Source organism: Aplidium turbinatum, chromosome 6, assembly GCF_918807975.1.
Source record: "Aplidium turbinatum chromosome 6, kaAplTurb1.1, whole genome shotgun sequence".
NCBI lineage: Eukaryota > Metazoa > Chordata > Ascidiacea > Aplousobranchia > Polyclinidae > Aplidium > Aplidium turbinatum.
In genome coordinates this window covers 20946028-20972128 of record NC_137477.1, presented here as the reverse complement: position 1 = coordinate 20972128, position 26101 = coordinate 20946028, and the positions used below count along the sequence as shown (strand labels likewise).

Here is a 26101-nt window from a genome sequence, read left to right as displayed (position 1 = left end):
GCAGAAGCGTTGGGTTTATGTCTTCTTTATTTTCTATGATGTAATAAGCAACTCCTATGTCAGACCAATAAATTCTCGCCTCAGACTTTTACAGGACGACTTTTCGTAATTTTTTCTATGATGTAACAAGCAACTCCTACAGTAAGTCAGACCAATAAGTTCCCGCCTCACAGTTTGTCACGCATTGACACGCAATATTATTGCATGAAGTAGATAACAAAGTAGAAATTAAAGCATGAAGTAGATGACAGTACACTCCAATTGAAATCGGAAAATAATTCAAAATGCAAAATCTTGAGTAATTGAAAAAGGTTGCTTTCATTATTGGGAATTGGCAGGGGGTGTAGCTTTCCTTGAATATAATCATATAAACGTGTAAATTTGCAGAACGTTAAAACTGCTACTTTACTATTTACTAAGTGCACTATTTAAATAAAACTCAAAAAGTTTCGAAAATTGCATTTTTTTAATGAAATTTGAAAATAGATATTCATTTAGGGAGTGGAGCTATCAATCATCCAGATAAGTTTATTTCCAAGTATTTTATAGCTGTCATGATTTATAGCGATATTATGAGCAGTTTAAAAATTTTCAAAAAAGATTTTTGAGGGAGGCAATGGAAAGATCGTATTTTATTGATTATAAAATCCCATTGTAAACCTAACGTAACAATGACTTATGACAAGTAACAAATAAAACGATCGCAACAACAACAAGGAAAAAACTTGTAGCCACGTGTTGCGTAATCTTCACGTAGCTTGCTTGATGTTTCGCTAGTATCATGCTTGTGACAAAACAATCATTTTGTTTGCAATACTGTATTGGTTCACCTCTTGCTTCACGTTGACTTGAAGCGAAAAACAATGATCAAAAAAAGATTTAAACTTCCGTTTAAATTACATTTATTTGCAGTAAGTAATGTAACCTAACTGGGGTGGCTGCCACCCCGCCATAGCGGTTACGGGGTGGCGTTACGGGGTGGCGCGGTAATAAAAATTCCATCCTAAAGCAAATTGGATTTAATGTGCAGATGGATTTATTATCTGTGGAGTATTGAACGAATTCTTCTGTAATTGTATTGCATATTTTGCAGTGTTTATGGTGCAAATGTGAAAATAGAACAATGACTGCAAAATCGGATGACATATTTCAAATACTTGTTTTGATTGGAGCCATCAATGATGAAGATGATGTCAAATATGTTCTTGCTTCCATCAAAGCAGGTAACAAATTTTAACCTTTTTGAAATTAAAGTAAAACAAATGATGTCAAGTTAGCCTTTACTGAAAACTTAAACATGGTTTTTCTAGAATGTTAAGTTATTCAAAATAAACATTTTGTCATGCAAATCTGATTTGGAAAAGACCATTCAGAAAAATCCTAATTTGGAGACTGTCGTTTTAGGAGATTTCTAAACCTCACGGCCGGCTGCATCTGTTCATTCAAAGGAATTAGCTTATAATAGAGATTGATCTAGTAAAGTCTGCCTTTTTTGGAGATTTTTAAAGTCTCACAGCTGCATCTGTTTATTTAAAGGAATTGGCTTATAGTGGGGCCCAAGTTGTCAGCGTCCTAGTGGTGAGCCCTGGTAATTGATTCTTGCAATCAAGCAACGAATCGAGATTGTAACAATTATAGCTCACAGAGCTCTGCGCAAGTCCGTCCTGTACAGAGTGATGCCAACCCATAGCATGCGCCCTTCATGTCTAATAACTGTTCAGGGCGGGCAACTTTGGTTGTCATATGGAAAGGCATCGTCTTGCTGCAGCTGAATGTGGAAGGCCAGAACATGTCTAAAATTAATAAGTTTATAATAGAGGTTCATCAAATAAAGTCTCAGTGGAAAATCTCAACCAAAATCACAGCAAAAAAATAAAACAGTGTTTGATGATCACAACAACTAAGTTAAAATCTAGTGGCAGTTTAGAATAAACCTGGGTTTTGGCGTTGCATGACCTGAAATTCCTTTGATGACTCCATTCGTTTGTTAGACTTTCAGTTGTTGTTACTTTATCAAGGCAGAGGAATCGATTAGTACGCAACGTAAAGGTACGAGCATGATCCACCACTGTGACATCATGAATTTTAGGTTTGATTAATTGCCTTACCTATAAAATTGTTGCTAGATATCGCTGTAGCCAATACCTGCAAGATATCAGCTAATTTACATCTAATTCATATCTAATTCATCTTACTGAAACAATAACCTACCGAAATAATTTCTACAAATTTTCTAAATACAGTAAATAGAAGTCGTCTATGTGTTCAAGAAATTACCGAATCTCCAAATTGGAATTTTTTTGAATTGGCCTCTCTGAATCAGATTCTCCAAAACGGGCCATTCCGACAGATGTATTGTATAGGTCCTCTCATTTTTCTTTAAGGAAATGTAAAAAACCAGGTGTGCATGATAACATCGTAAAAGAAAGGAACGTCTGGTAAATTCCTTTATTTGTGTGAAAACATCGTGGAAGCATTTCTGGTTATCCTGTCGATTTTATAACTGTGTGTGAGATTGATTCACATGTCCAAGATGCAGTCCATCTACTGGATATCAATTTTAAACTTTGTTATCATCATTATCATCCAAATTTAGTTTTGTTCCCACTAGTGTGAATGGCCGATTTTTTCTTTGCAACCATTATCTTTACACCTTTCAATCTTCCTGCTTCAGTCCAACCTCTTTTGCCTTATCATGCACAAGTTCTTTTTGAAAATCCTTGTTGCCTCTCCCCATCCATTTGTTTTATCTGTAGTCCCATCTCTACTATATCTACCAATCGTTCAGTCTTTTTCTCACTTGGTATTTTTATCCCCACATATTGCCCTTTCCATCTTAGGATTGCTGGTTCATTCTCTCTTACCATCCACGTCTTTCTATCGTACAATATACACAACACAACTATAGATTTCTCAAACAATGTGGTAACTTACATGGAGTTTTGTTGTACTGCATCAGTATTTGATATACAATACATTCAAATAATAATTCGTAATATTTTGTCAATTATATTCGAAAGGTTTACACCTAGGCCATATATGTGATTAGACAATGCATCTATTGATATCACTCTTATTTTTGAAAATGCATTAAAAAGTTTTAGAATTTGCTTACACTTACTTTGTTTTACCTTACAATTTCAATCATGAAAGATTTCTGCTTGCAATGTTTTTAGGCATTCTACGCTGGTCCCAAAAGCTTAATGTTTTACCTGAAATTGACGAATGTTTACTTGATTTTGAAGCTTCCAACAAGTACATTGCTGATGAAGAAAGTTTAGGTGACATTCCTTGTTATTTTTAAAAGTTTTATCATATTGTGCGATTTAACTGTGGCAAATTCCTTTTTTTTTTAACAATAAAATTAAAGGGAATTTTACTCTCAAACATACATTTATTAGTCAAATTTATTTTTATTTAAACTTTTTTTTTCAAACATGAATCACTTTCTGTAACACCAACTGCCCTGGCGTTTATACAATATCTTAGTTAGACTTATTAGCTTTTATGACACTTGACATTTACAACAAACTCAATTGAAGATTGGATGCAATATTAATCAAATATTTTTACTAATCCTGGTTGTTTTAGTTTTTGTTTAATGCTGTAGTAGGCCATGATACAGTGGTTTGCAACCTTTCATTTCTTGATGCATTCTTTTTTTGCTTATGTTGGAGCTTTCCGTTATTTTCCTGTCACATTAAGTAGGCAGCACATGGCTGGAGTTGGTTTTTATCACTTATTTCGTACGTGCTGTGCTGCTGTCACTGTAGTCAAGTTGTTGCGCCTTTACCTAAGCCAAGATAGTTATTACATGGGTTGTCACAGAACGTTACAAACAACACGCCTGTTTTAAACAGAATTAACCTTGCAAGATAAATTTTGGATTTTTTTCTTTTTTCGAACAGACAAGTTACCTTGTTTACAATAAAAGGTGTCATCAATGTAAGACGCTTTATCACGCTCTTTCATACAAAAGCAAGTCTGAACAGTACTGTCAGTGGAAAAGCGAACAATTGACATTCATCCGCGCAGCTGAGAGCAACGATCGTCTGTAATAACGCCAGCATGTAAATTTATCTTTAATCGTGTGCATGCAGTAAGACACATGATACTTAATGCATTTCTTTTAAGCTGGATAAAGATTTCCGTCTGCGCAATCAAAAATCTTCAACTGCGTACATAAATCGGGAACGCCAAAATAGTTCAAAAAATCTCCAATTGTACAGTATTATGGTGTGATTATTTTATATAGGCAATGCCACCTTGATGACAAAAATGCTTCTCCAGTTACAATTCCTCCCCGGTTGGAAACCATTGCTATAATATAAAAAATGATGTGTCAACGTGTTGTTATGAATAGAATAGGAACAAATTTTGTAGGTATGACATGTTGTTAAATTTTTAACTTTATAATTTATTTTCCAGCTCCGTATTTCAAGTTTACCCACACTCGTAGTAACATCACTATCACTGTGTTGGTGAGCCCAACTTGCTACATTGTCAATCAGGAAATTGCTGGAATCTTGAGACCTCAGTGTGACTGGCGGCTCGTAGTTTATGGAGGTCACTCAATTAACTCGCAGGCCAATTGGTGTTTCAAAGATGGCGTATTTTCAGTAGAAGATATGCTTTACGTTTTCACAGGTTTGTGTGATGATTTTTGCTCAAACCTTATTTTTAACAGTTAAGGTTAAGGTTTTAATTTACTTTACTTGTCAACTCAAACACCGTGCTTTAATTTTATATGATAGTGTTTTTTTCTTAAATTAGCCGGCCTTTTTTATAGAATTTAAATGTCCCTGATTCATTCCCACTTCACGTCGTACACCTTAACCGCAAACTCTTTAAGAAGGTTTCTTGCATTTTTTTGTTCCGTTTATAAGAATGCAATTATTACATTGGTGTTTGAAAGAAAAAAAGATTACGACCAGTTTCATATTGCGTTACTTTAACTCAAAATTTGGGGTCTGCTACTATTCGGTGAGTCCGATTCGGTGAGTTCCTAACCTCTAACCCCTAACTCGTAACCCCTAACCCTAAAACGGCAATGATAATTAGGCTACGGTACCCAATAATTTAAAAAAAAAAAATTGAAAAAATCCCCCGTTAAGGGATCGGACTCACCGAAACGGGCCATTCCGCAAAATTTGCTGTATTTCCACCAGATGTTTAATTTACAATGCTTGTATTATTGCATAAGATTGTACAATATATCGGGAATAACTGGACGCACATAATGTTTGTTTTTTTTTGCTATAAGAATTGTAAACTCCAAAGATTCAGCCATGGGACTTGTAAAGTTTCTACGTGGAACTGATATCCATAATGGTGTAAACGTTAAGGCCTGCATAAATTAATAAAAAATGCATTTATGCTTCCAAGTCTCGAAGAACGGGAAAACTGCTCTGATTAATATTTCATGAATTTCGCCCATTATGAAAGCAAAACGTCTGGCACTTTTTTACGTGACTTTACAAAAATCGATGAATAGCTTTGCAGAGTAACGTGCGGTTAGTCACTTGTTTCTTGTGTGCAGAATATCTGGAAATACGTTTGTAGGCTCGTTAAAAAAGAAACAAATTGCAGTGCATGCCCAGCTGAGCACAAACGATGTTTTTTTTCTGTTTTATTTTTTAAACTTTGAAATCGAGAAGGTTATACTTTTTATTTTGTGTGATAGACATTTGAAGTTGTCTGACAGATGGCATAGCAAGTTTAAGCTATGAACAAAGTTGTTTATCCAAGACGTTTCTTACGAAAGGCTGTGGTATTATTGAAATACTGGTAACAAAAGGGAGTATGTAAATGTGCGTTGCAAGTGAATTTTTTTTTGCTAAACTTACAGATGGTATTGATGAGCTCCGTAAGCTATCGTAACATAACAGCTGCAATATTTAACATCATCTGGTGCATAAAGATACAATAAAAGAAGGAATTCAAACACAAAGATTAGTTGTGTAACCCTGTAATAGACCAAAGTTTTATTTACAACAGCCTATCAAAATTAAATTGGTACCTGTTCAGTGTTCACTCTGATAGCCTTGACATCGCCGCTTGTAACGTTCGTATATTTGGTACTATTTTACCACGTTAAAATACTTAGGTCTTGCTAGTTCCGGACTATATTAGCAGCTGTTTGTACATTTATAATTATCAAACATTCAATGCAGTCAACAAGGGAATTATTTACAAGATTGCTAGACCGAACCGTTCGTTGAATGTTCAATCAATTTTGCTTGTAATTTCATGTCCTTGTCTTTAGATCCGAATATTGTTGCTACGTTAAAAAGAGCTGATGTGCGTCCGAAATTGACGATTAGTTGTTGCAAGGCTTCCGGTTTTAAATTGGCAGAAGACAGCGAATCGAGTGTGGAAATCGAAGCTATTGATCCGTTTCACAGCAAATCACCAGGTTTTATAATTAGTGTTGCTTTTGTGTTTTATGAATTAGAAATAGGCGTGCTCCCAGTGACACTCCAGTGTGCTGATGTCATAACGTTTCTAGTTTTATCGACCGATTCGTCAGACTTCAAAAGAATTTTTAACCTTTGATCAGCTGCCATGATTTGCTTTTCTCGTGTAGGTAATACAGACAATCTGAAAGTTGATCATTGGCTAGTTTAGCGCTTTTCAACCTGGAGTTCAACCCACCATGGAGGGCACAACAGACACAGGGTTGCTGGTGTCCATAACCACGACAAGGATTTTAAGCATACAGTGCATGATGCCTATAATTGGGTGCATGATATGAAATCATCAACGCCTTACTAGGGCCAGAGTGCCGAAGGCGTCTGTCAAATGTTACATCAATATGATTTGCAAGTGTGCATGGGATAGCAGTTCTGAAGGATCTACGAGTGAAAAAAAATGGTTAAAGAGCACTGGACAGATTCTTGTTGTCCAATGCAAGATTATTCCGTTCTACTGTAGTATTTATGGCCATATGGTATTCGTTGAAGTCAAGTAGCTGCTTTTAGAATAATGACTACTAAGGAATGAATTAAGATTCACTGATCAATATTTTCAGATTGCGAAGGGGAAAGAAGTCCAGTCACAAAGGGAATAAATAAGTTCATAGGAAAGCTTGAAGACGTGATGGCAGATCAGGTATGCAAATTTCTTAACCCTTTGAAGGTTGGGGGGGGGCTGTCAATTCAACTTTTTTGTATCAACAGTTGTATCTCTAAAACCACTGAGGCTGCGACTACGAGATTTCTTGACTTTTTCTAACTTTTATTCACCTCTATTGAGCTGAAATTTTGAGCGAATAAAGGTTATAAATTGAGAGATATAAGGCATTTCTCAGCACATCCTCTGAAATATTTCATATTCTATTGTTCAAAATTTTCCCACCAGCTGGATGAAAGCAATTAATTTGGCCCATGTCTCGTTAATCAAATGATTTAAATTGAGATTATGTAAAAAAAAATTATTCACAACATTGCAATGCATGTTTTTCATTACTCTATCAAAAAATACCAAATAATTCAAACGTCATAAGTCACATCAACATTTCAACGTATATAAGCAGTTCTAAAATTTACATAGTTTTAATTTTCGGATATGCTCTGCGTGAATAATTTTACAAAGTGAATCCCAAATTTTGAAACCGTGCCTTAAAAAATAACAGAGATATCACTCCAAAAGCATAAGAAGAATCGACAGCCCCCCCCCAAACTGAGCAAGACTCCAGGAGCCCAACCGCCTAAGGGTTAAGCTGTTTCGTATCGTTTTGTTTGGTGGCACTTTAAATCGAAAGCCTCTTGGTTTAGTGAGATTATTTTGTTCAACAAGTGGACCTTTCTTCGTCAGTCCAATTGTCGAAAGGCCGTTCAACGCCCTCGAGGGTCAAGATTAACTATTATCGATTAGTCGCTGTGTTTCAAAACTAACCGAGCTTGGGGTTTCTTCAGCAACAATTAACTTTGCTGAATGTCAAAAACTTCAATTCGTCGTTGTCGTGTGATCCTTAGAGGCCGAGAGTCTATGTTCTTACCACCCCATATTCACGATGTTTCCAGACTACACTGGAAGGCTACTAGAGAGCAGCTAGTCTTTGGTTTCATCATCTGTAATAACGCACAGACCTTCCACTCGGTTAGGTGGCTTGAAGATGGTACAGTCATTGATGATGTGGTGATGATCAGAATTCCATTTATGGTCCGCCCAAGTAGCCGCAGAGATGTCTTGTTCGTCAGCTTCGTTGTTCAAAAGTTGAGCGGCTGGCACGAATGGGTGTCTTGATTTCAGTCGACGGGGATGCTCGTTTGGGGGAGCAAAGACCTTGTAGTTGAGAAGATGGTTAGGCTCCAGTGTCCGTCGCCCGAGAGACAGAGTGGCTTCTTTTTTCACGACGAAAAACTTCAATTAACTTTGCTGAATAAAACGTTATTTTTGAGCCGATTTTGTACGTACCATATCGGAAAGTGCGTCGGATAGTGCGCAGTCAACAATCTCGCTATTGTGCTTCTGCGTTCATCATTTGAGACTAAAGGTCATTTCAAAATTGATATTTTATTGAATTTTTTTTTGATTTGATTTCTTTGTAATATCTTCGGTTCTTTCCTTATGTTAAAATCTCCAAAGCATTCTATTTAATTAATGATGGTACCCGGTGCTTTTTAACCGATTGGTATTGATTCAGTTTCGCGCGGGCTGATGAGGTATGAACCTTTGTGTTGCTTTTCGTGTTGTACGCAGCACAACACACGATAATTAATATAACTTTAAAACTGTTGCAGTTGTACAGTCTACAATCTATTGACTACAGTACACTGTAGGTGGCCACAGGTCGATCACGATTGTGCTGTTAATTAATTGTCTTTCACCATTGTGCCTAGGCGTCAGATTTGAGGTAGCTAAAACAGCTATATCAATCTTGTTGTAATCTGATTAATTATATTACCATGGCAGCTATTTCCACGGCAATGCATTCACATTTATGACATTTTTATTCATCAACGACAATTAAATCTTTTGTCATGTTTGTACGAATTGACAAATTCAATTGCCTACAAAGGTCCCACATACACGTCGTGGGTTAGATCAAAGATAACTTGATAAAAGTTTATGATTCAACGGCCATAATGTTGTTCATCAAAGCGCGTTAGCCTAAATTATGGTATAAACTAGAATGTGAGTGGTGGAAGTGGGTTTTTTTCAATTTGAGTCTGTTTTCGCGTAGATTTAACGTCACAAGATCAAATAATACTGCAAGGTAGCAACAGACTGCTGGAATATCGCATTGGCAATTTCTTTGTGCGTTCCCTGAAGACATTTTGCTTTTTTCTGTTTCTCTGATTGTTCTTCAACCAGCTGTTCATCAGTGGCCAAAACGCAGCATTGCACGTGACTTGTGAACCTTCGCATAGCGCTGTTGCAACATTAAATAACATTTATTTTTCTTAAAATTTCCTATTTCTGGGTTGTATTGGTTTGTGTTGAATCGTGACGCTTTGACGATTTTGTTCAATGTCGATGCTATCAATTCAGTGAGGAAAGCTGGTTTTATGTCGTTGTTACAACGGCCGATGTCAACATAATAACGTTTCTATTGAAATGCTATAGAATAAAATGACGTCATTTTGCTTTGCCTTGATTAAATGTCATCTCAATATTTTCAATCAACGCATGTGGTGTCCCAGCCTGCAAACCAATCCTTTTTCACACTGACTCAACGTGTACAGACGTTAAATCAATTAAAACGACTGATTGTAGGCTGAAGTGGGGGCAGATATGGCTATCATTGCTTCTTCCAACCCTAGGTACATTTGAAAGTACATAACATCAGCAATTTGAATTCGTTGCTGGTTTGTTCTATTGTATTGTGGTCGATGGAGTAGGCAGGAAATTTTCAGTGTATGTAGACTAATCGCGATTATGGTCCTTTACCATTAAATGGCGTTTTAATGTTTTATTTTCTTACACCAGACGTTACCATAACCACAAAGCACTATTTCTTTTAGACCCAAGGCATCTTCACCCAGTTGGAACCTCCAATTCATGAAGGCTTCCTAAAGTTACGTAATCCTTGTATATACATCTTTCCATCTGGAAATGGAGACTCCGCGTTCTTCACTGTCAATGGATTCAACGTGTTACTCAATGGGGGTGCCCTTGCCAGGTAGCGTGGGCATTTCATTTTTTTTTTTTTTTTTTTGAAAATATTACATTGAGACACTTGTTTTGTGAAGGCTGTTTACTGGCGCTGTTCTCAACAAAACGAGATGTTTTTTGATGGACATTTAATGCCAAACATAATATTTCAAATCATTTCTCATATAGCAGGCCTGATCTATGCTTGGGTGGAAGTGGAACACGGTTATGGAATACTATTATTAATTAGGCATGTGGTCAAAGGAAGTGTGTCATTGCAAGTGTGTGCCAGTGTAATTCCGCTAGTTACCAGTAGCTTAAGACGTGATTTTCGTTTTTTTGTCTTGAAGAGTAACAATAAGTAATGTTAAAAATTCCCGTCCAGCTCGACGAGTTTTCCCCACTAAACGGATGACATTGATGATGATGTGAATGTAGTATTATCTTCTACACTTCCACTTCTTAATCGATTATAAATCGGTTCATAATTGGCAGTTCTTTCCTAGGGTGAGGTGACGCACAAGCACCCCTTAGGCTAACCAGTGCAAGATCGTTAAGGCTAAGCAGTCCAACGTGGGAACGCATCGTTGCAGTCGTGCACAGACATGCAAAATCGCCACAGTCTTGTTTCAAAGACAGGCATAGGAATAAAAATATTAATCTTAGCGCCACAATTGCTTAGAATATTAGATGTATTCAAGTTTTGCCCAAATATGCGATTTCAGAACATAAATTGTAACTTTGTTTAAAAAAGCAAGAAAAAATTTGAAACATAACAAGTTCAATGTGAAATTCATTGCCACTGTCTTGTTCGGCGTCATTTTTCTGTTTATGTGGACAATTTTTCATATCAACTATCTCGACTGGACTATTCATGTTGCAGACCCTGGTTTTGGAGGCTTATACGTCATCAGGACAGAGTTGATTGCATTATTGCCACACACCTTGGAAACGATTGCTTGACAGGGATTAACAGTTTCCTCCTGAGAAAACTCCAAGAACGTCAGATAAGACTCCCTATGGACGGTATTTCCCCAGAATACAAGGTACTGGGCGATGTTTTAGTTATTGGTTTGTAATTGAGTTAAATGTTGATTTCAAAAATAAAATGTTTTTTTTTCTCAGAAACTTGCTCGATGTCTTCTCTCCCCCGATCTCGGTGTGTTTTTCATGAACGCCCCTCGCAAGTTTTGTGACTTAGCCTTGAAAAAGGGCAGCGAATCAGTGTACGATGATGTGGACAACGAAGACCATACTATCTTTCAACAGCTGAATGTCAGGCCGACCGATACTGTTCAACAAACTTTGCGTTTGAGCAAGGTATGGAATCGTTTGGGTGCAGAAGTGACAATGAATTAAATTTCATAACGCTTGGCCAATTATATGGTAGATGGCTACTGGTTACAATCCTGTCTTTATATGTTATTTTCTGCGTTTTTTTTGCATTTTGAAAACATTAACTATCAGAATTTGTCTAATTGAGATGACGTATGTTTTATCCTTCTGGATTTGAAAAAGATACTATGTTACCTTAAGTCTACGTATTTTAACGTAGCGACCAGAGACGAAATAAAGTGTTTTGAAATACCAAGGATATCAGCTGTCGTGTGCACCTGTAGTTGTCCTGACATGAATTATTCAGTTATTCTGCGAAAAAAAAGTGCTTTTTTATCCTATTACTACCTAGGCAACAAAATCCGTCATTTTTACATTGATGCAATGTCTGCGGACGTTGAATCAATGTAAAAATGACGGATTTTTGGTGTTTGGGTAGTAACAGTGCATCATCTGTGCTTAGATGACGTTATTTGCATGAACAGCGCCTTGACGTTTTACATGCTGTGTATGTGATGCCTTATCGATGATGCAGCAGCATCAACAAAAAAATTTTTCGAAATTATAAGACAGTAGTAAGTGTGTTGCGCATCAAATCAGCGTAAGCAACTAAGCATTCCAAAGATATTCATCCACTCTGCGTGGTATTTCAGTCGCTTGGTTTGGAAGTGAAGCCTCTGACGCGATCAAGTACTCCCGAACCTTTCACTCTGTTTTCAAAATATGGAATCGGTAGATTGGATTTGTATGTTATCAGCCCGGGTGAAGATAGCAAGGAGTTGGCGTACATTCACGATAAGTGGGGTTGCGACGGAAAGTCCATCAACCAGACTGCTAAAACAGGGGTAAGATAAAGATGTGAGACACGAATCTATAAAAGAAATCCTGTCCTATACAGTAACTCATCTCATAAAATCAACAGTAGCCTGGAACTACTTATTTCTTTTTGTGCCAAGATTCTTTTTCTGTCGTACCAGGCTTACGCCACTTGGCTATGCAACCGACATCGGCTTGATGAAGATTGGTTTCGAGTTAATATCGAAGTTGCAACGAGTTAATTTGCAAACCTGTTAGCCTGCGAAGTTGCTCCAGTGCTAGAGTGCGATTTCGTGTTTTATAATACTGTATGTTGTTGCCTCCTGTGGCCCTTTTAAAGACTTTGCGAATTTTAATCCCTCTTAGTGCGAGTTTGCGTATATAAGGTTTTTAATTTTATTCGGTAAATAAGTCACAAAGTAGCCTATTAAAAAGCGTTTGGCACAGTCTTTCACTGAACTTTTGAGAAATAATTTTTTTTTTTTTTTGTAGATCAAGTTGGGTTCCGGCAAAGAAGGCGAGTCGCTGGTATCTGATCTTGCATCAATTGCCTGTCTTTTGGTGTGGCATCCTTTCTCACAAAACGACAAGATCGTACGAGTTCTTTTCCCCGGAAATGCGCCACAGGTTCGAAGTTGTTTTTTTTACACGCCTTTTCCCAATGCCCGTCCACTGTTCATACTTATTCCTCCGTTTTGTAGTGTTCCAACTAGGGTTTTTAACAAATTCCGCAATTTCAATTCCGACACCTTGATTGTTACTCTTGAAATTCCCGAAAAGCCGCAAGCAAGAAAAGCCCATAAAACTTGAAAAAATGATAAGAAGAATACAATTTTTAAAATCACAAAAAACAACCATCGTAATAATAACACTTTGCTGATGCTTTGTCTTGGTATAGGGATCAAACGATATTGATATTGATTCACGTGACACTTCAATGTAATTTTTTGAATCAACTGCCTTTGTGGAAAATCCCATGTGTTAATTTTGTTAACAAACAGGAATGTTAAAATAAAGATTCGTTTAGGAAAGTTTACAAAAATTTGCAAGAAAACTGAATTGCAAGCTTGAATGGCGGCAAATTTCACGCTGCTTTTGCATTCATACAGTCACATGAGTTTCGTTTGCTTTTCAAATGCATAATGATACGAAGTTGTTCTTTAACAGGGTGATTTCAAAAGAAACACTGTTTTTGAAGGTTAAAATATACAAACAATTGAACATTCTCGGTTAAACTTACATTTGTAAACTTTGCTTGTGGGTGACACTGGGATTAAAGGTAAATTTTAACCGCGGTAATCACAACCTTAGTTTCGACTTAACCACACATTCCTATCTGCTGTTACCGGTGTCTATAGGAAAACAATTTTAACAAACAGAGTTAAGGGCCCATAACATTGTAGGATTATCTTTTATGATTTGTAATTCTTACCGTTTATTCAGGACAAGCTTTTTGAAGGCCTTGAAAAACTAAAGCATCTGGATTTTCTTTCAACTCGATGTCCCACCGAGGCCAAACTGGCGAAGGGTAAAGGTGAGTTCAAGTCTTTAGATTACTAAAATGTTATTGGAGTAAAAAAAAAATTAAAATTTTTATGTTATTTTAATATCAAGAAGTGTTGTCAAAAGATATTTCTAATAGCTTTAGCGTTCATTCATTTCCGCTTGTGATCATTTTGATATGATTTTTCTATTAGTTTCAGCGAAAACCACAAAACCAACAACTACTAAAACAAAGACATTTGCCCCCAAATCAGCACCTACGGCTTCTGGTAAGGTCACCCACCACAGCTCTCAGTCGGCTACCACGACCACAAAATCAAGCTACACCAGTTTAACCTCAAGAGTAACAGCCTCAAAATCCGCCACCTCTACAGCTTCTAAAACGTCGCAGCAAGTTACTTCCAGGGCTCCAGTACCTCTTCTAAGCAAAGTCCAAACCGCAGCTTCTAGACCGGAGAAAAAGACAACCATTGGAGCCACGAGAAAGCCCATTGGTGCTGCGAGAAAGCAAGCTCCCCCCGCTAAGATTGAATCCACTTCTTCCAAAACTAAACGAGAAGGAAACAACTTGGTTAAATCGGCGGAAAAACGAACAAAATCGGAAAAGTTGCCTTCTGCGAATGCAGCAGCCAGCAAACCAAAGCCTGGCCCAGTTCACGCTAAAGCTGAAGCAAGAGTTAAAACGAAACAGGTTGCTGGTAAAGCTACTGCTCGAGCAAGCGCTGCTGCAAAAGACACCGGTAAGGTTTCTGCAAAGTCTACTGTGACAAAAGCTCCGACCAACATAAAAGCAACAAAGAAGCAAAACGTCACTTCAACCTCAAAAACCGGCATATCGTCACCAGGAAAAGCTAAAAGTGGTCTTATTGGTCTTCAGGAAAAGAAACCCATTTCTAAAGCTCCGTCTACTCGTATGCGATCAAGTCCAAAAGCGTCTAGTGCTTTTTCTAAAGCGAAGACTCCTGTAAGCCCACCTGAAGATCTGACTGTTGCTATCTCCAACCTCCCGGCTAAGGAAACCTCTGTTGCAGATCAAGACAAAACTGCCGAGTTGTGGAAACGTCCGTCGCCCGAGGGTCAAGATGAAGGACAGTTTGTCGAGAATATAAATAAAAGCGTCGAGGATAATGTCGCTCTCGAAAAAGGAGATGCAGCGTCCATCGAGAAAGCAGACAAAGACAACAAACATCCAGACGTTGTTTCAGAATCTGAAAAAGCTCCGATATCTGAAAATGTCTCCCAATCTGATGAAACTTTCGAAGTTGCAAGCGACAATTCGTCGCCAAAACCAGACACAACCGAGCAAGACGAAAACACAACTTCTCTGGGTTTAGGTCAAATTGACCAAAGACCGGATGACAGTGAAGATGCAGGCGATTCAAGTGATGTCAAACCTTGTTATGATCAAACCGGTGATTTGAACAAAGAACTTCCATCACAAAGTTTCATCGGCAATGAATCTTCAGATGTACAGATCAGTCAATCTTCTATTGGAGAAGGGAGTGTTGCCGATCATCTTGCAACAAACACAGAGGAAGACCGACAATATGCTGCCAAAGAAGATGGTGATGACTTCACAGGACAGGAGTTAATAAAAGTCATCGACACTGCTCCAAAGGAAGGTGCTGACGTAACAAAGATAGAAAATATAGAAGAACACAATGAAGACATTGATGACAATGCAGCAGAGGAAGAGCTCAAAGAAAATGTAGATCCAGAAATTCATGGTGTCACCTCAGACCACCATTTGCATGATGATGCTAACCAAGATGACAATACCAGCTCAGGACACAACGTGCATCTTGGAGATGCCGTTAGTGTCGTGGCAGCAACCACCGTATATCATGAATATTCAAATAAGGAAAATGTCGATCCAATTCATGGCTTGTCTGATCCCTTGACTGATCCTGCTGCATCACCGTCATCGAACCTTGCAACTCCAGGTATCGCTTTCGTTTGTTTCAACGTTGACTCAGTTTATTTTACACGTTCATTTTACATGATTTTTTTTTAAATTGGATTGATAATTATGTGAACGAACCTACTGCTCCAGTTTATAGACCGTGCTCAGCACTTCAAATGAGGATTTAATCAGACAACAACGTGTTTTTCAGAATAAAAATTTTCAACGTTTTTGTAAATGAAAATGAAATCGGCAAATATTAGTTGTAATCTGATCGTATGTACCACATTTCAGAGGCTGCAGAGGACTTTGCATTGGAAGAAAACCAAGAGTATTTAGAAGTTGAAGATCGTGGTCTCAGCGCAGAAAGTGACATTGGGTATGCTACGTATGTATGCAGTCTTTATTGCTTTGGGATTGATGGCTTGCTCTACATTGATGGCGTCTTCTAGGATGATAGTTTTCGCATAGACGCTAACAGTTAGATCTTAAAAAGCTAGTAAGCCCAATCCTAGCTTTGAAAGTTCGGTTGCATTTGAGACATTTAAGACTGATTCCATTGGAAAGCTGGTTGTGAGTGTAATTGATTTTTTTCAACTTTTGGAATCTGCTCATTAACGTAGCAGCACCTTCACGAACGGTAGATTTCCAAAGCGACTGCGGTCTCCTCCAGTTTGTGTGGTCGATATTACACTTGTTGAGCTTACTCTTTAGAAAATCCTTATACCGCTTCTTTTGCCTAGCTTCTGAACGCTAACGTTTAGCTATACATTTTGTATTGATTAGTTTGAAGATTTCAAAGTTGTTTTTTTTGCTTCTGATGCAGCGATGTGGCCATCAATGTCGAATCTTCGACGCCATCTGAACAGGTGGGGAAAGAGGACGCATCCCACTTGCAGACCCAGGACGATTCACAGCTTGACTACTTGGACAATACGCATCGTTTTGATAAGGAATATGCCGAAAAAGTGAGTTAATGGGCACTTTTGGGCAAACCGGAACAACCTAAACTCTACGGTGTGAAAATCCAAGCAGAGACATTGATTTATACTTTGTCGCACGTCAAAACATTTATGCATTTCTGGGAGAACATCCTTTACATTTTTTTGCTTTTTGCGTTTAATTGCTTGTGCATTGATGGTCTTATAAAATTTTCAAAAGTTGTAGATCGATTGAAATAAAAATATTTCATCATAAACAAATCATTGCAAATTTTCAGCTAAAAAATTAACAAAGCTCAGCCATTTTTTAATAAAAACGACGGGAAATGCAATAATTTCTTCTCATCGAAGTGTTCAGATGGTTTGTTAGTATTCAAAGTTCATTTTTCATGCACTTTGAAAAAATCCTAGGGCATGCCTCCTACTTTTTTTTAAAGATGGTTTTGTCTCAAGGTTCAGGAACTGTGTATATACTCGCATCAGTCCAGAATTGCGCTTTTTCAGGAGGAGATTCCTCTTTCTGATCCACCATGCAGCTACAGCACAACATCCACTATGTCAAAGCGAGCTCTTCTCGAGTCTCCTTGCAGCACGGAGCTTGATTCGACCTACAACATCCCAAGCACTGTAGGAAGCGTCGCTGCGTCCGCCATTGAACCCGGTACAGCTTCTCTAACAGAGTCTAACACAGATAAAATGCTTTCTGTCAAGTGACACCATTTTTAGTTTATTCAGCACATTCGTAAACTGGTTTAATTTTGTATTAAAATATTTGCTGAAGTTTCTTAGTTTTCAAAATTTTGTGAGACTTGCATCCCACCAGTGAACACCATTTCTGTTACAATCAGAAAACGAACAAGGAGCAGCTCAACCAGTCAGTGATTTTTACGATGACAATGGAAACCGTGCCAACGATGCTTGGAAATTGGGCAGTTCAGGTAAAAGTTGTTCACATATAGTTATGTGAATTGTGTCCCATTTTATTAATATCTTAATATTTCCTTTTCATTTCTTTAAATATTTTTGAAAACTATTTATCAAATTTTGTTTTTGTGATCGTTTATTCAGATAAAAAAAGGTTTGCGCCGAGACGTCCAGATCAAAAATACCAACTTTTGCAGAGCATGTCATCCAAACAATAGCATGCAACTTAAAATGTTCATCAGTTCTTCAGCGATTAAAGCTTTAGCAAACATAATTACATATCATCTGTTGTTTAGACATAAACACTGAGTATCCTGCTTCACCGATTGTTGCCTGGTCTGGTGGTGAAGAGCCGAATGATCATCTACTAGACAAAGCTACTTCCTTCGAGGATCCAATTAAGCACAAAGAAGATGTTCTGCTGCAAGAAGAGTTGGTATCTTCATCTACTGATGTCAATGTCGGAACACTTCACGCACACGACGACGAACCAGTCGCATTTTCACTTTCCGACGATGGAAAGCCGAGTTCACTTATACAAGAAGAGCGTGACGTTGGCATGATCCAAGGTACACTGTCATCTGTTGTACCAGAGTCTCCGGAAATCCAACAAAGCGGACCAGAAGAAAGTCCGCTTTCCCCTGTATTGTTACCTGAAGCGCTTTCATCTCCTACTTTGGAAAGACAGCTTTCTGATTCGCATGCATCATCACAATCAGGCACACTTTCGTCATCCTCTGAAGAAGACGAGCCTGACCAGTCATCACCAGAGACCCAACGTCTCGAAGATCCAGTTGGTATCGTCCTCAGAAATGATCATAATGTCATAGGAGAGTCGTTCATTGGTCAACATTCAAATGACGACATCGATCCATCTCAGAATCATGTTGGTCGCACATCCTCTGAATCTTACTATGAAAGGTACCAAAGCAACAGTCCTGAATATTATGACCACAGTGACTATCAAGGCTATGATGTGTCAGAGAGTGAACGGAACGGAGAACCTGAATCTTCTAGCTCGGAAGAGTCGTCCTCTTCAAAAGAATCATCCAGCATCAGACAACATGACGAAGGCAGCATTGATGCACCATCATCCATAGAATTGAACAACGACCTCAGACAGCTGCACGCTGGCCAAAGCAGTGGTTAGTCTCAGATTTCAGAAGTTTATTTTGTTAAAGATTGTTATTATTGTTCTGATTACGCAAAATGCAATTTTTAATAACGTCATTAAGGAAGTAATATTATGCAAATGAGTCGAAACTTTGCAAACTGTGTTTGAAAAGAACTAGCCTGCTTTTCTATTTGAACAAGACAACATGTCTTGCAAAAAATAACAGTGAATTTTTTTAAATGCATCTTTGTGAAAGCCGGACAATAACATACCTACATTTGCAATTTGATTTTCAATGGTTACGTGATCGTTTAACTCTGCATATTCTACCGTATAAGCTATCTTAATGCATGCGATAAAACATTTTACTGTCTGCTGATATTCGCTCTCGTATGTTTGCAAGGTTCTGCTAATGACAGTTCAACTTTTTGTTCTATCTCTACACAGTCAGCGAACTATCCAGTTGCGAATATGACGTCACAAACGACCAGAAGGCCGCCTTAATACGAATGTCTGACGAAATGTATAGCGACCACATCGGTAAGAAATCATTCACAACCGTGCTTATGCAGTGCATATGTACTCTTTTGCATAAAACTCGCAGCAAATCATTAACCTCATATTTTTCCGACAGCAAATCAACCATTTTTTACATTGATTGAACGTCTGCAGACGTTGAATCAATTTAAAAAAACGGTTGATTTGCTGTCTGGGTTGTTTCCCTGACAGAGAACCACCAACCTTCTTCATAATCTTCTTGCGTCAGATGAGCTTCAGTTACTATTACATAGCATGTTATGTTACTAGGATGTGCATAAGTTAAACTATCGACGCATTTAAACAATGTAGTGTGCAATTTTGTGATTGCACACATGAAATATGCACTGTACCGTGTTTTATGTTAGATACTTGGTGAATTGTCCATTTGACACTGCTATATTTCTTTAGAAAACAATCCGTCACACAACTCTGGAACGTACAGCAAGCAGGTATGCATTGCCATTTGTTCATCGAAACAATTTCGTAACTTCTGACAGTTCTGGGAACCTTTGATCTACTGAGAAGCAGCAAAATCCTTTGCTTCCTTTCGTAGGGTAAACTTATTTCTTTTACGTTAGGGAACTGTTGAGGTCGAAGACAGCATGCACTACATGGATGTAGCCAATCGTTCGAACAAAGAGGATTTTGGTATTTTTGATCACAATACGTTAAAAAGTGAGGGAACGTTATCTACTGAAGAACAAGCTGAAACAAGGTCTCCAAATGAAATGGCACCAAGCTGTGGAGCATCCATTACAGCACAGGCATGCCACACTGATCCCGACCAATCAGCCTCTCCGTTTGATCCATTCCAGAATCAATTTGTCGACAAAATGGCGGACGGTGATGAGTGGTTCAAGCAAGATTCAAATTTTTCGTGTAAGTTTGGGAACTACTTCATATTGAGACATCAATCAGAGAACTGTATGTTGTTGTTGTTTCTTTTTAGTTTTGTGTTTTTGCTTTCACACTTCCAGATGTTCGCTCTCTTCTCAGGAAAGGCGTAAAACATAATTTACATTGCTCTAAATCACTTTAAAATTTGGAATTCAGTGAAGCGCGTTATTTAAGGTTGTATGGTTGTATTAAACGTTCAAATAAAAGTCCATTTAGTATTTCTTTTAACTGGAGGAATGACCTTTAGCTTAAATTTATAGGCGAGCTTGTATAAGTTCTATTTGTTTTATGGCAAATAAATAAACATTACCAAGTTGAACAATAACTTATTTCTTATTGGTTTATTTCCATCTCACACGGGGTTATTTGGTGCGGGCCATGTTCTTCGATTGAGCCCTTTCAATCGCATAAACTCAACGTTCTATTTTATGCAGTCTTGCTATCCTTGAAACATCTGGATAACTTGATTACTGCATTAATAATTTAAGAGCAAGGTAAATTGTATTGTAGCTCTGGAGCAAGGTATTGGTCACGAAGGTACATTCACGTTTGGGGCTAACAACCCATTCGTTGCTGATATTGTTGGACAAAATCTCCCCCAACAAAGGAATGAGGATGACTTGGCCCCAATTCGAACCCCAGACCCCATGATGCCCCAAGATCGCCCGACATCTAGTAAAACAAAAAAGTCTGCGACAGCAGCGTCTGGTAAGTTAACAGTTTTTCATTTAAACTATTAGTCAAAGCATTCAACGCGGTTTTCAGATACAGTTTTCTTTATATCGCTGTGAGTGTGAGGTTTCATTCCAATGTTCAAGCACTTAAACAAACGTTTTCGCTCACAATTTATCTTTCTGGCACTTTCTTTTTTCTGTCTTCTAAAAAGTAAATCTCATTTGTAATGGCTTTCAAGCACTACTTAGCGGCCATGGCCGCGATGGCCGCCGGCTGCTTTAAGGCTTGCATGAAATTGATGACTTCGCTTTTCAACAACTTTATAAAACTACATCTGAAGGAAACAAGAAAAGTGATCCGCCAGCGTTCTACTTCGACCTGACATACGTCCCTCATCACGCCAACAAAAATCATTGCGGAGCCGAGTTTTTCAAAAGGATCCGATCCAAGTAAGCTTCTGCTTTAACTTAGAAACATAATTATAAGCTGATAAGTTTTTGACAAATTATTGTAAGTTACAGCCATTGGCTGTGAAAGCCTTGCTGGTTGTGTATTACTCATTTCAGTTATACAATGGATTTTGTATGACTTCATAATATTCCCTTATGACATGAAGTCCAAGCGAAGTGTTCGCGCTGTTTGTAGTGAGCTGCCTACGCAACTATGCGTCGCTGAAACTCTCTGTATGTACAGCTATATCAGAACACAGATTGTTTTATCTTTATTAATAACTGAGTTTTAAAAGTTTCTGTAAACCTTAAAGCAACCTATTTGCATCTCATGAATGCCGACGCCTAATAGCTATCAGCTAAAAAATCATTTTACGCCAGGTTCTACGTAATAAGTGGTTTCGATGCAAGCAATCATGAACCCAGTGTGGAGGCGCTACGTGGTTTGTTGGAGGGAAAGATGACCTGGGGAGATTCTTCGGGATCCAACGAAGACAGCGACGATGTGACTGTCATACCAACTCACAACTCCGCTGCGTTACATACCTGGTCGGTTTCACAACCAATATTTTATTAGATCTATTCCAAAACACTTCGTTTGTCAAATAAAAGTGTGTCTAACACCAAGTGTTATTACTGTCTCATATTTTGTAATTCGCAATCTTCAGCATTGGAAATAGCTGTGTGGGGAAATTAATGTCAGAAGATTCACTTCCGTGTGATAAGTTTACCATCGGTTTTTAGTATTCACATGTTTTGATCACTTAAAACTTTTAAAAGTGCACTGTCTTGTCAACTTGTATTAGTTGTGGTCCAGAAATATGTGTTTTTTTTCTGTCAGGTACGAAGATCTTCACAGAGAGTTAGATGCAGAAAACGTCCACTTGGTGGCGAGCGGAAGCAAAGTACTCATGCATAACGAGAGCATTGACGCGTGCAAGATCGAGTTTTAAAGCTGCGATTGCCACAAAGCCCAAAGAAGCTGCTTCCAAAGCAAATGCTTCCCAACAAATCCGCTGCACATAAAGCTCCAAGCAAATTCTTCAGAGGTTGCTGTTTCGTTTCGTAAATTTTCCATAACTTTCAATTGCTGCTATATATTTTGGTGCACTGTCTTGTGGTTGCTGTAAATACCAAATGTGTTCAAGTCTTGCTTCAATGTTACTTCACATGATTTTTTTCTGGCAATGCAGTGTTGGCTTTTTGTTGTGTTTTTGTGCATTATTTTCTCATGTGCAAGTTATTAAGTTCAAATGCGAAAGTACAGGGTGTAATATCTATTTTTCCGTTTAGTTGGAGGGATTGTTACATGCCTGACCGGTATTGGTAGTGCAAAAGCTCGGAATTATTACTTTGATTTTGCGTTTGTGAGCTACGAAGCAAAAAAAAAACAGCCAGCAAACCAATTATTGTATTTATTCAACGCCTTCAGATGTTGAATCAATGTAGAAGAGAACTGATTTGTCTGCTGTGAAAACGCTCAATGTGGTTGTGCTCGTTACGTGTCCATGCGACATTTAAGCTAATTATGTTTGTGCCAGTATGAACAAAGAAAGGGTACTTGGATGCATATTTCGACTTGTTAAAGACTTTTCAATTATGTTTATTTTGCATGTCTTCGTTTGTTTTCGCCTCTCTAACTTGCCAATGGCAGACTTGCCGAAATGGATATTTATTCATGTTGCATGCATGGCCACCTGGAGATGCGGCCTGATTTGTCACATTTTGCAGATTTTGATTACAGCTACTGCTAGTGCTTGACTGACATTTTTTAAGAGGTTTTTTACTTTTTGCGGTTTCCTAGTGACATAAAACTTTTTTTTTGGCTTGAGGAAGCAGTAGCAAATGAGAAAAAGCAAGTTGAAAAACGCTAAATCAGACTGTTATTTAAAAATTAACAGTCTGACTAACATCTTCGAAATCAAATTTTCTTTGTTTTTTAACATGTGATGATGTTAAAACTTATTGTGTCATCTGGGGAAAAGAGAAAAGAAAGCGTAAAAATCTAATTTTTAGAAAAATTTATTTAAACGTTTGCCCAAAGTTAGAAAGCCTGGAAAATTCTGCAAAATGTGACAAATCAGGCCGTAACTTTAGGTGGCCATGTTGCATGCTACTATTTCTTAATAATATTTTCCCAATTTGATGTTACTTTTTGTGAATTACGTTCCATGTTCCATCATTCGTTCCCAGACAGCACAAGTTGTCATTTATAAAAATGTAATGTAAAAATGACGGATTTTGTTGTCTGGGTTTCATCAAGTAACTTAATCCTAAAACTTCATTCACATTTTGTGTTTCAGAAAGCGTATTTTGTTTTCAAATCCTTTGAATCGTTGCAGTGTATTTGCTTTCTAGCGCTGAGCTGCCTAATATTTTGAACATTAGCCTCGAGACTAGGTTTGAAATAGTTGGTATTTGAACGTTCGTCGTATGGGTTGTAATGAGATGGCGGTTTTGAGTTGAGAGTTGACTATCTGCTGAGACGTGCTCGTTTGAATCACTTTTCGTCCTTTGTTCATTGCCTGGAGGATTTTTGCTTGGCAAGCTCAATAGTTGCAACGGTTTCACAAACGATCTAATTTGACAAGATGGTTCAGTGTTTTGTGGTGATATATCATTTAAGTATGTGTTGTAACAAATACAAACAACCTGCACGCAAAACCAATTTGCCTGAAAATCATAAGCTTTCAAGTCAGATTAGACTAAATGTGCGAAAAATCAGCCATACACATCGTGTAATCTACAACAGAGGTGTTCGAAGTCATGTTTTCTAGACTCTTGCTCGACTCCGAAGTTTGCGACTATCTAAATCAGCGGTTCTCAACCAGTGGGCCATAGAAGCATTTTGAGGTGGGCCACAGACTATTTAAAAAATTGAGAGATTTATTGATAAAATTTGTTTCATTTTTCTCACTATATTTAATTTTACACTTGTGTGTTTGTTTAGTAGTTTTAATTGTATAGTTATAAATGAATGATGCTTCGGTTTTTAGCTGCAAAGTGGCAATCATTAATGTTATTGCAACACACAGTAATTAAGGCGATAAATTTTGTAACCGCTATCCAGAAAATTATTCTTGGAGATGAATGCTGAACACTTATATTTACTTTTCTGCACTCGGGTCCATTGGCTATCAAAGGGCAATATTTTAGCAAGAGTTTTTCAACTATAGAAAGAATTAAAATAATTTGCGAACATGCAAGGAAAATACAAATTGGAATCTTTCTTTAGGGATAGTACCTTCATGTTTAAACTTGCTTATCTAGTTGATATTTTTGACCAATTAAACCGCTTAAATCTCAAGCTACAAAGAAAGAATACAACTGTACTTGACTTTGTCGACGCTCTAAATGCGTTTGTGCAAAAGCTTTAAAACTGGAAACGAAAAGCTGAGAAGGGAAATTTTGCAATGTTTGAGACCCTTTCATCTGTGATTGAAGATAACTTGGTCACAAATTTATCGTCTGAAATATTGCAACATCTTGTCAGTCTCCGGAAAAAAAAAAAAGAACATGAATTTACGACTGCTTGTAAAGACATGTTTGAGACCTTATCTTTGCGAGTATTGGGCAAGGGCGTGTAGGCTACTTCTTAACGTGTCGGTGAAGAATGAATAAAAATGCTGCTGCCTTTCAGCAGTATGTATTTATGTGAAGCAGAGTTTTCCACTTTGGTGCAGATGAAGTGCTGAATTGAAAGGCTTGGAACCATCTTAAATTGGAGGATGGTGTGCGTTGTGCGCTATCTTCAACTCCTCCATAAATTCATATGTTGGTAAACAATGTTCAGGAGCAAGCATCTCACTAATGATCAGTTAAATAAATAATCCGCTTTGAAATATGTTCTGCTATTTTTTGTTTATAAACCTATTTGTAGTTTTTTTCTCATATAAAAACTTAATGGGCCACAGAATTTTTACGCAATGAAAAATGGGCCACGAAAGAAAAAAGGTTGAGAACCACTGATCTAAATCTACTCCTGCTCCAAATATTTTTGGAATTTTGACTCCAAACGCAAAACATAAACCACAGTCTAGATTTTTTTATAGCTTTTTGCGTATAAATACTATAGCCTGCTTCAAAGCTCCGCTCCTATAGCCTACCCAGTGATTCTCAAACTGTAGCCTATGCCGCGGCACACTAGTGTGTCGCCACAGATTCTCAAGTGTGCCGCAAATCTTTTTGAAATTTTGGAAAAGAACTGTATAAATATTTAAAATAAGCCATTCAGACAAGCATGCGACTTAAAAGCGCTTTAACTCTTTCAATAGATGATAAATAAGCATATGTGACGATGAAACTAATTATAGCATTGCCGATACAGCAGGGTAATTGCCACGTCACTGTTGGGCTGCTTTGTTAGCTATTGCTAACATTACTTCCCACCATTTGGAAGCAATGAATCAAGCCATCTTTCTGCAGAAGAAGAACAGCTCATTGATTTACGAAACGACCCATTTTTTGAAACGCTGTTTCCACAAAAAAACTTGGATGCGTTTGGCTGTCTGCTTCCAAATTCTATTTCATGATCCGTGCAAAAGCAATCAAAATTTTATTGCCATTTGCATCTTGATGGCTATGTGAACATGGCTTTTCTGTTTTGACTGAAATTAAAAGCTGTAAACGAGAGAGACTGCTTGAAATTGACGACGAAATTCGGGTACCGTAGGCTACCGTATATGTTTGTCAACAATGCAACCTCGTTTCAATCGAAGCTTAGGACCTATATTGGTATAAACAAGCACATCCATCGCATTGACACGTAAAAATAATTTTTTTTAAAGCAACTTTTCTTCTTTTGTAAGTGTGCCGCGTGCGTTTTATATTTTTTCTAATGTGCCACAAGCTGAAAAAGTTTGAGAACCACTGGCCTACACCTTTGATCTAAGTTACAACTCCCAAA

At 37.7% G+C, this 26101-nt stretch overlaps 1 protein-coding gene across 1 annotated transcript; it reads left to right on the top strand.

The window, feature by feature from the left end:
- Positions 1 to 1098: 1098 nt before the first annotated feature.
- On the top strand, positions 1099 to 23853 carry LOC145772497 (uncharacterized). Its single transcript, XM_082584371.1, has 24 exons — positions 1099 to 1223; positions 3177 to 3281; positions 4429 to 4647; positions 6266 to 6415; positions 7031 to 7110; positions 9969 to 10126; positions 10982 to 11144; positions 11224 to 11418; positions 12087 to 12278; positions 12742 to 12876; positions 13693 to 13783; positions 13947 to 15695; positions 15950 to 16034; positions 16482 to 16623; positions 17101 to 17257; positions 17445 to 17534; positions 17817 to 18665; positions 19082 to 19174; positions 19583 to 19623; positions 19753 to 20053; positions 20582 to 20779; positions 21087 to 21195; positions 21577 to 21744; positions 22037 to 23853. The coding sequence occupies exons 1-24, from the start codon at positions 1124 to 1126 to the stop codon at positions 22146 to 22148; spliced, it is 5682 nt and encodes a 1893-aa protein (XP_082440497.1). The 5' UTR covers positions 1099 to 1123; the 3' UTR covers positions 22149 to 23853.
- Positions 23854 to 26101: the final 2248 nt, after the last annotated feature.

Coding starts and splice junctions, on each gene's coding strand:
- LOC145772497 (XM_082584371.1), top strand. CDS start 1,124: ATGACTGCAAAATCGGATGACATATTTCAAATACTTGTTTTGATTGGA. Junction 11,419..12,086: donor AAACTTTGCGTTTGAGCAAG/GTATGGAATCGT, acceptor GTGGTATTTCAG/TCGCTTGGTTTGGAAGTGAA. Junction 17,258..17,444: donor TGCGTCCGCCATTGAACCCG/GTACAGCTTCTC, acceptor TGTTACAATCAG/AAAACGAACAAGGAGCAGCT.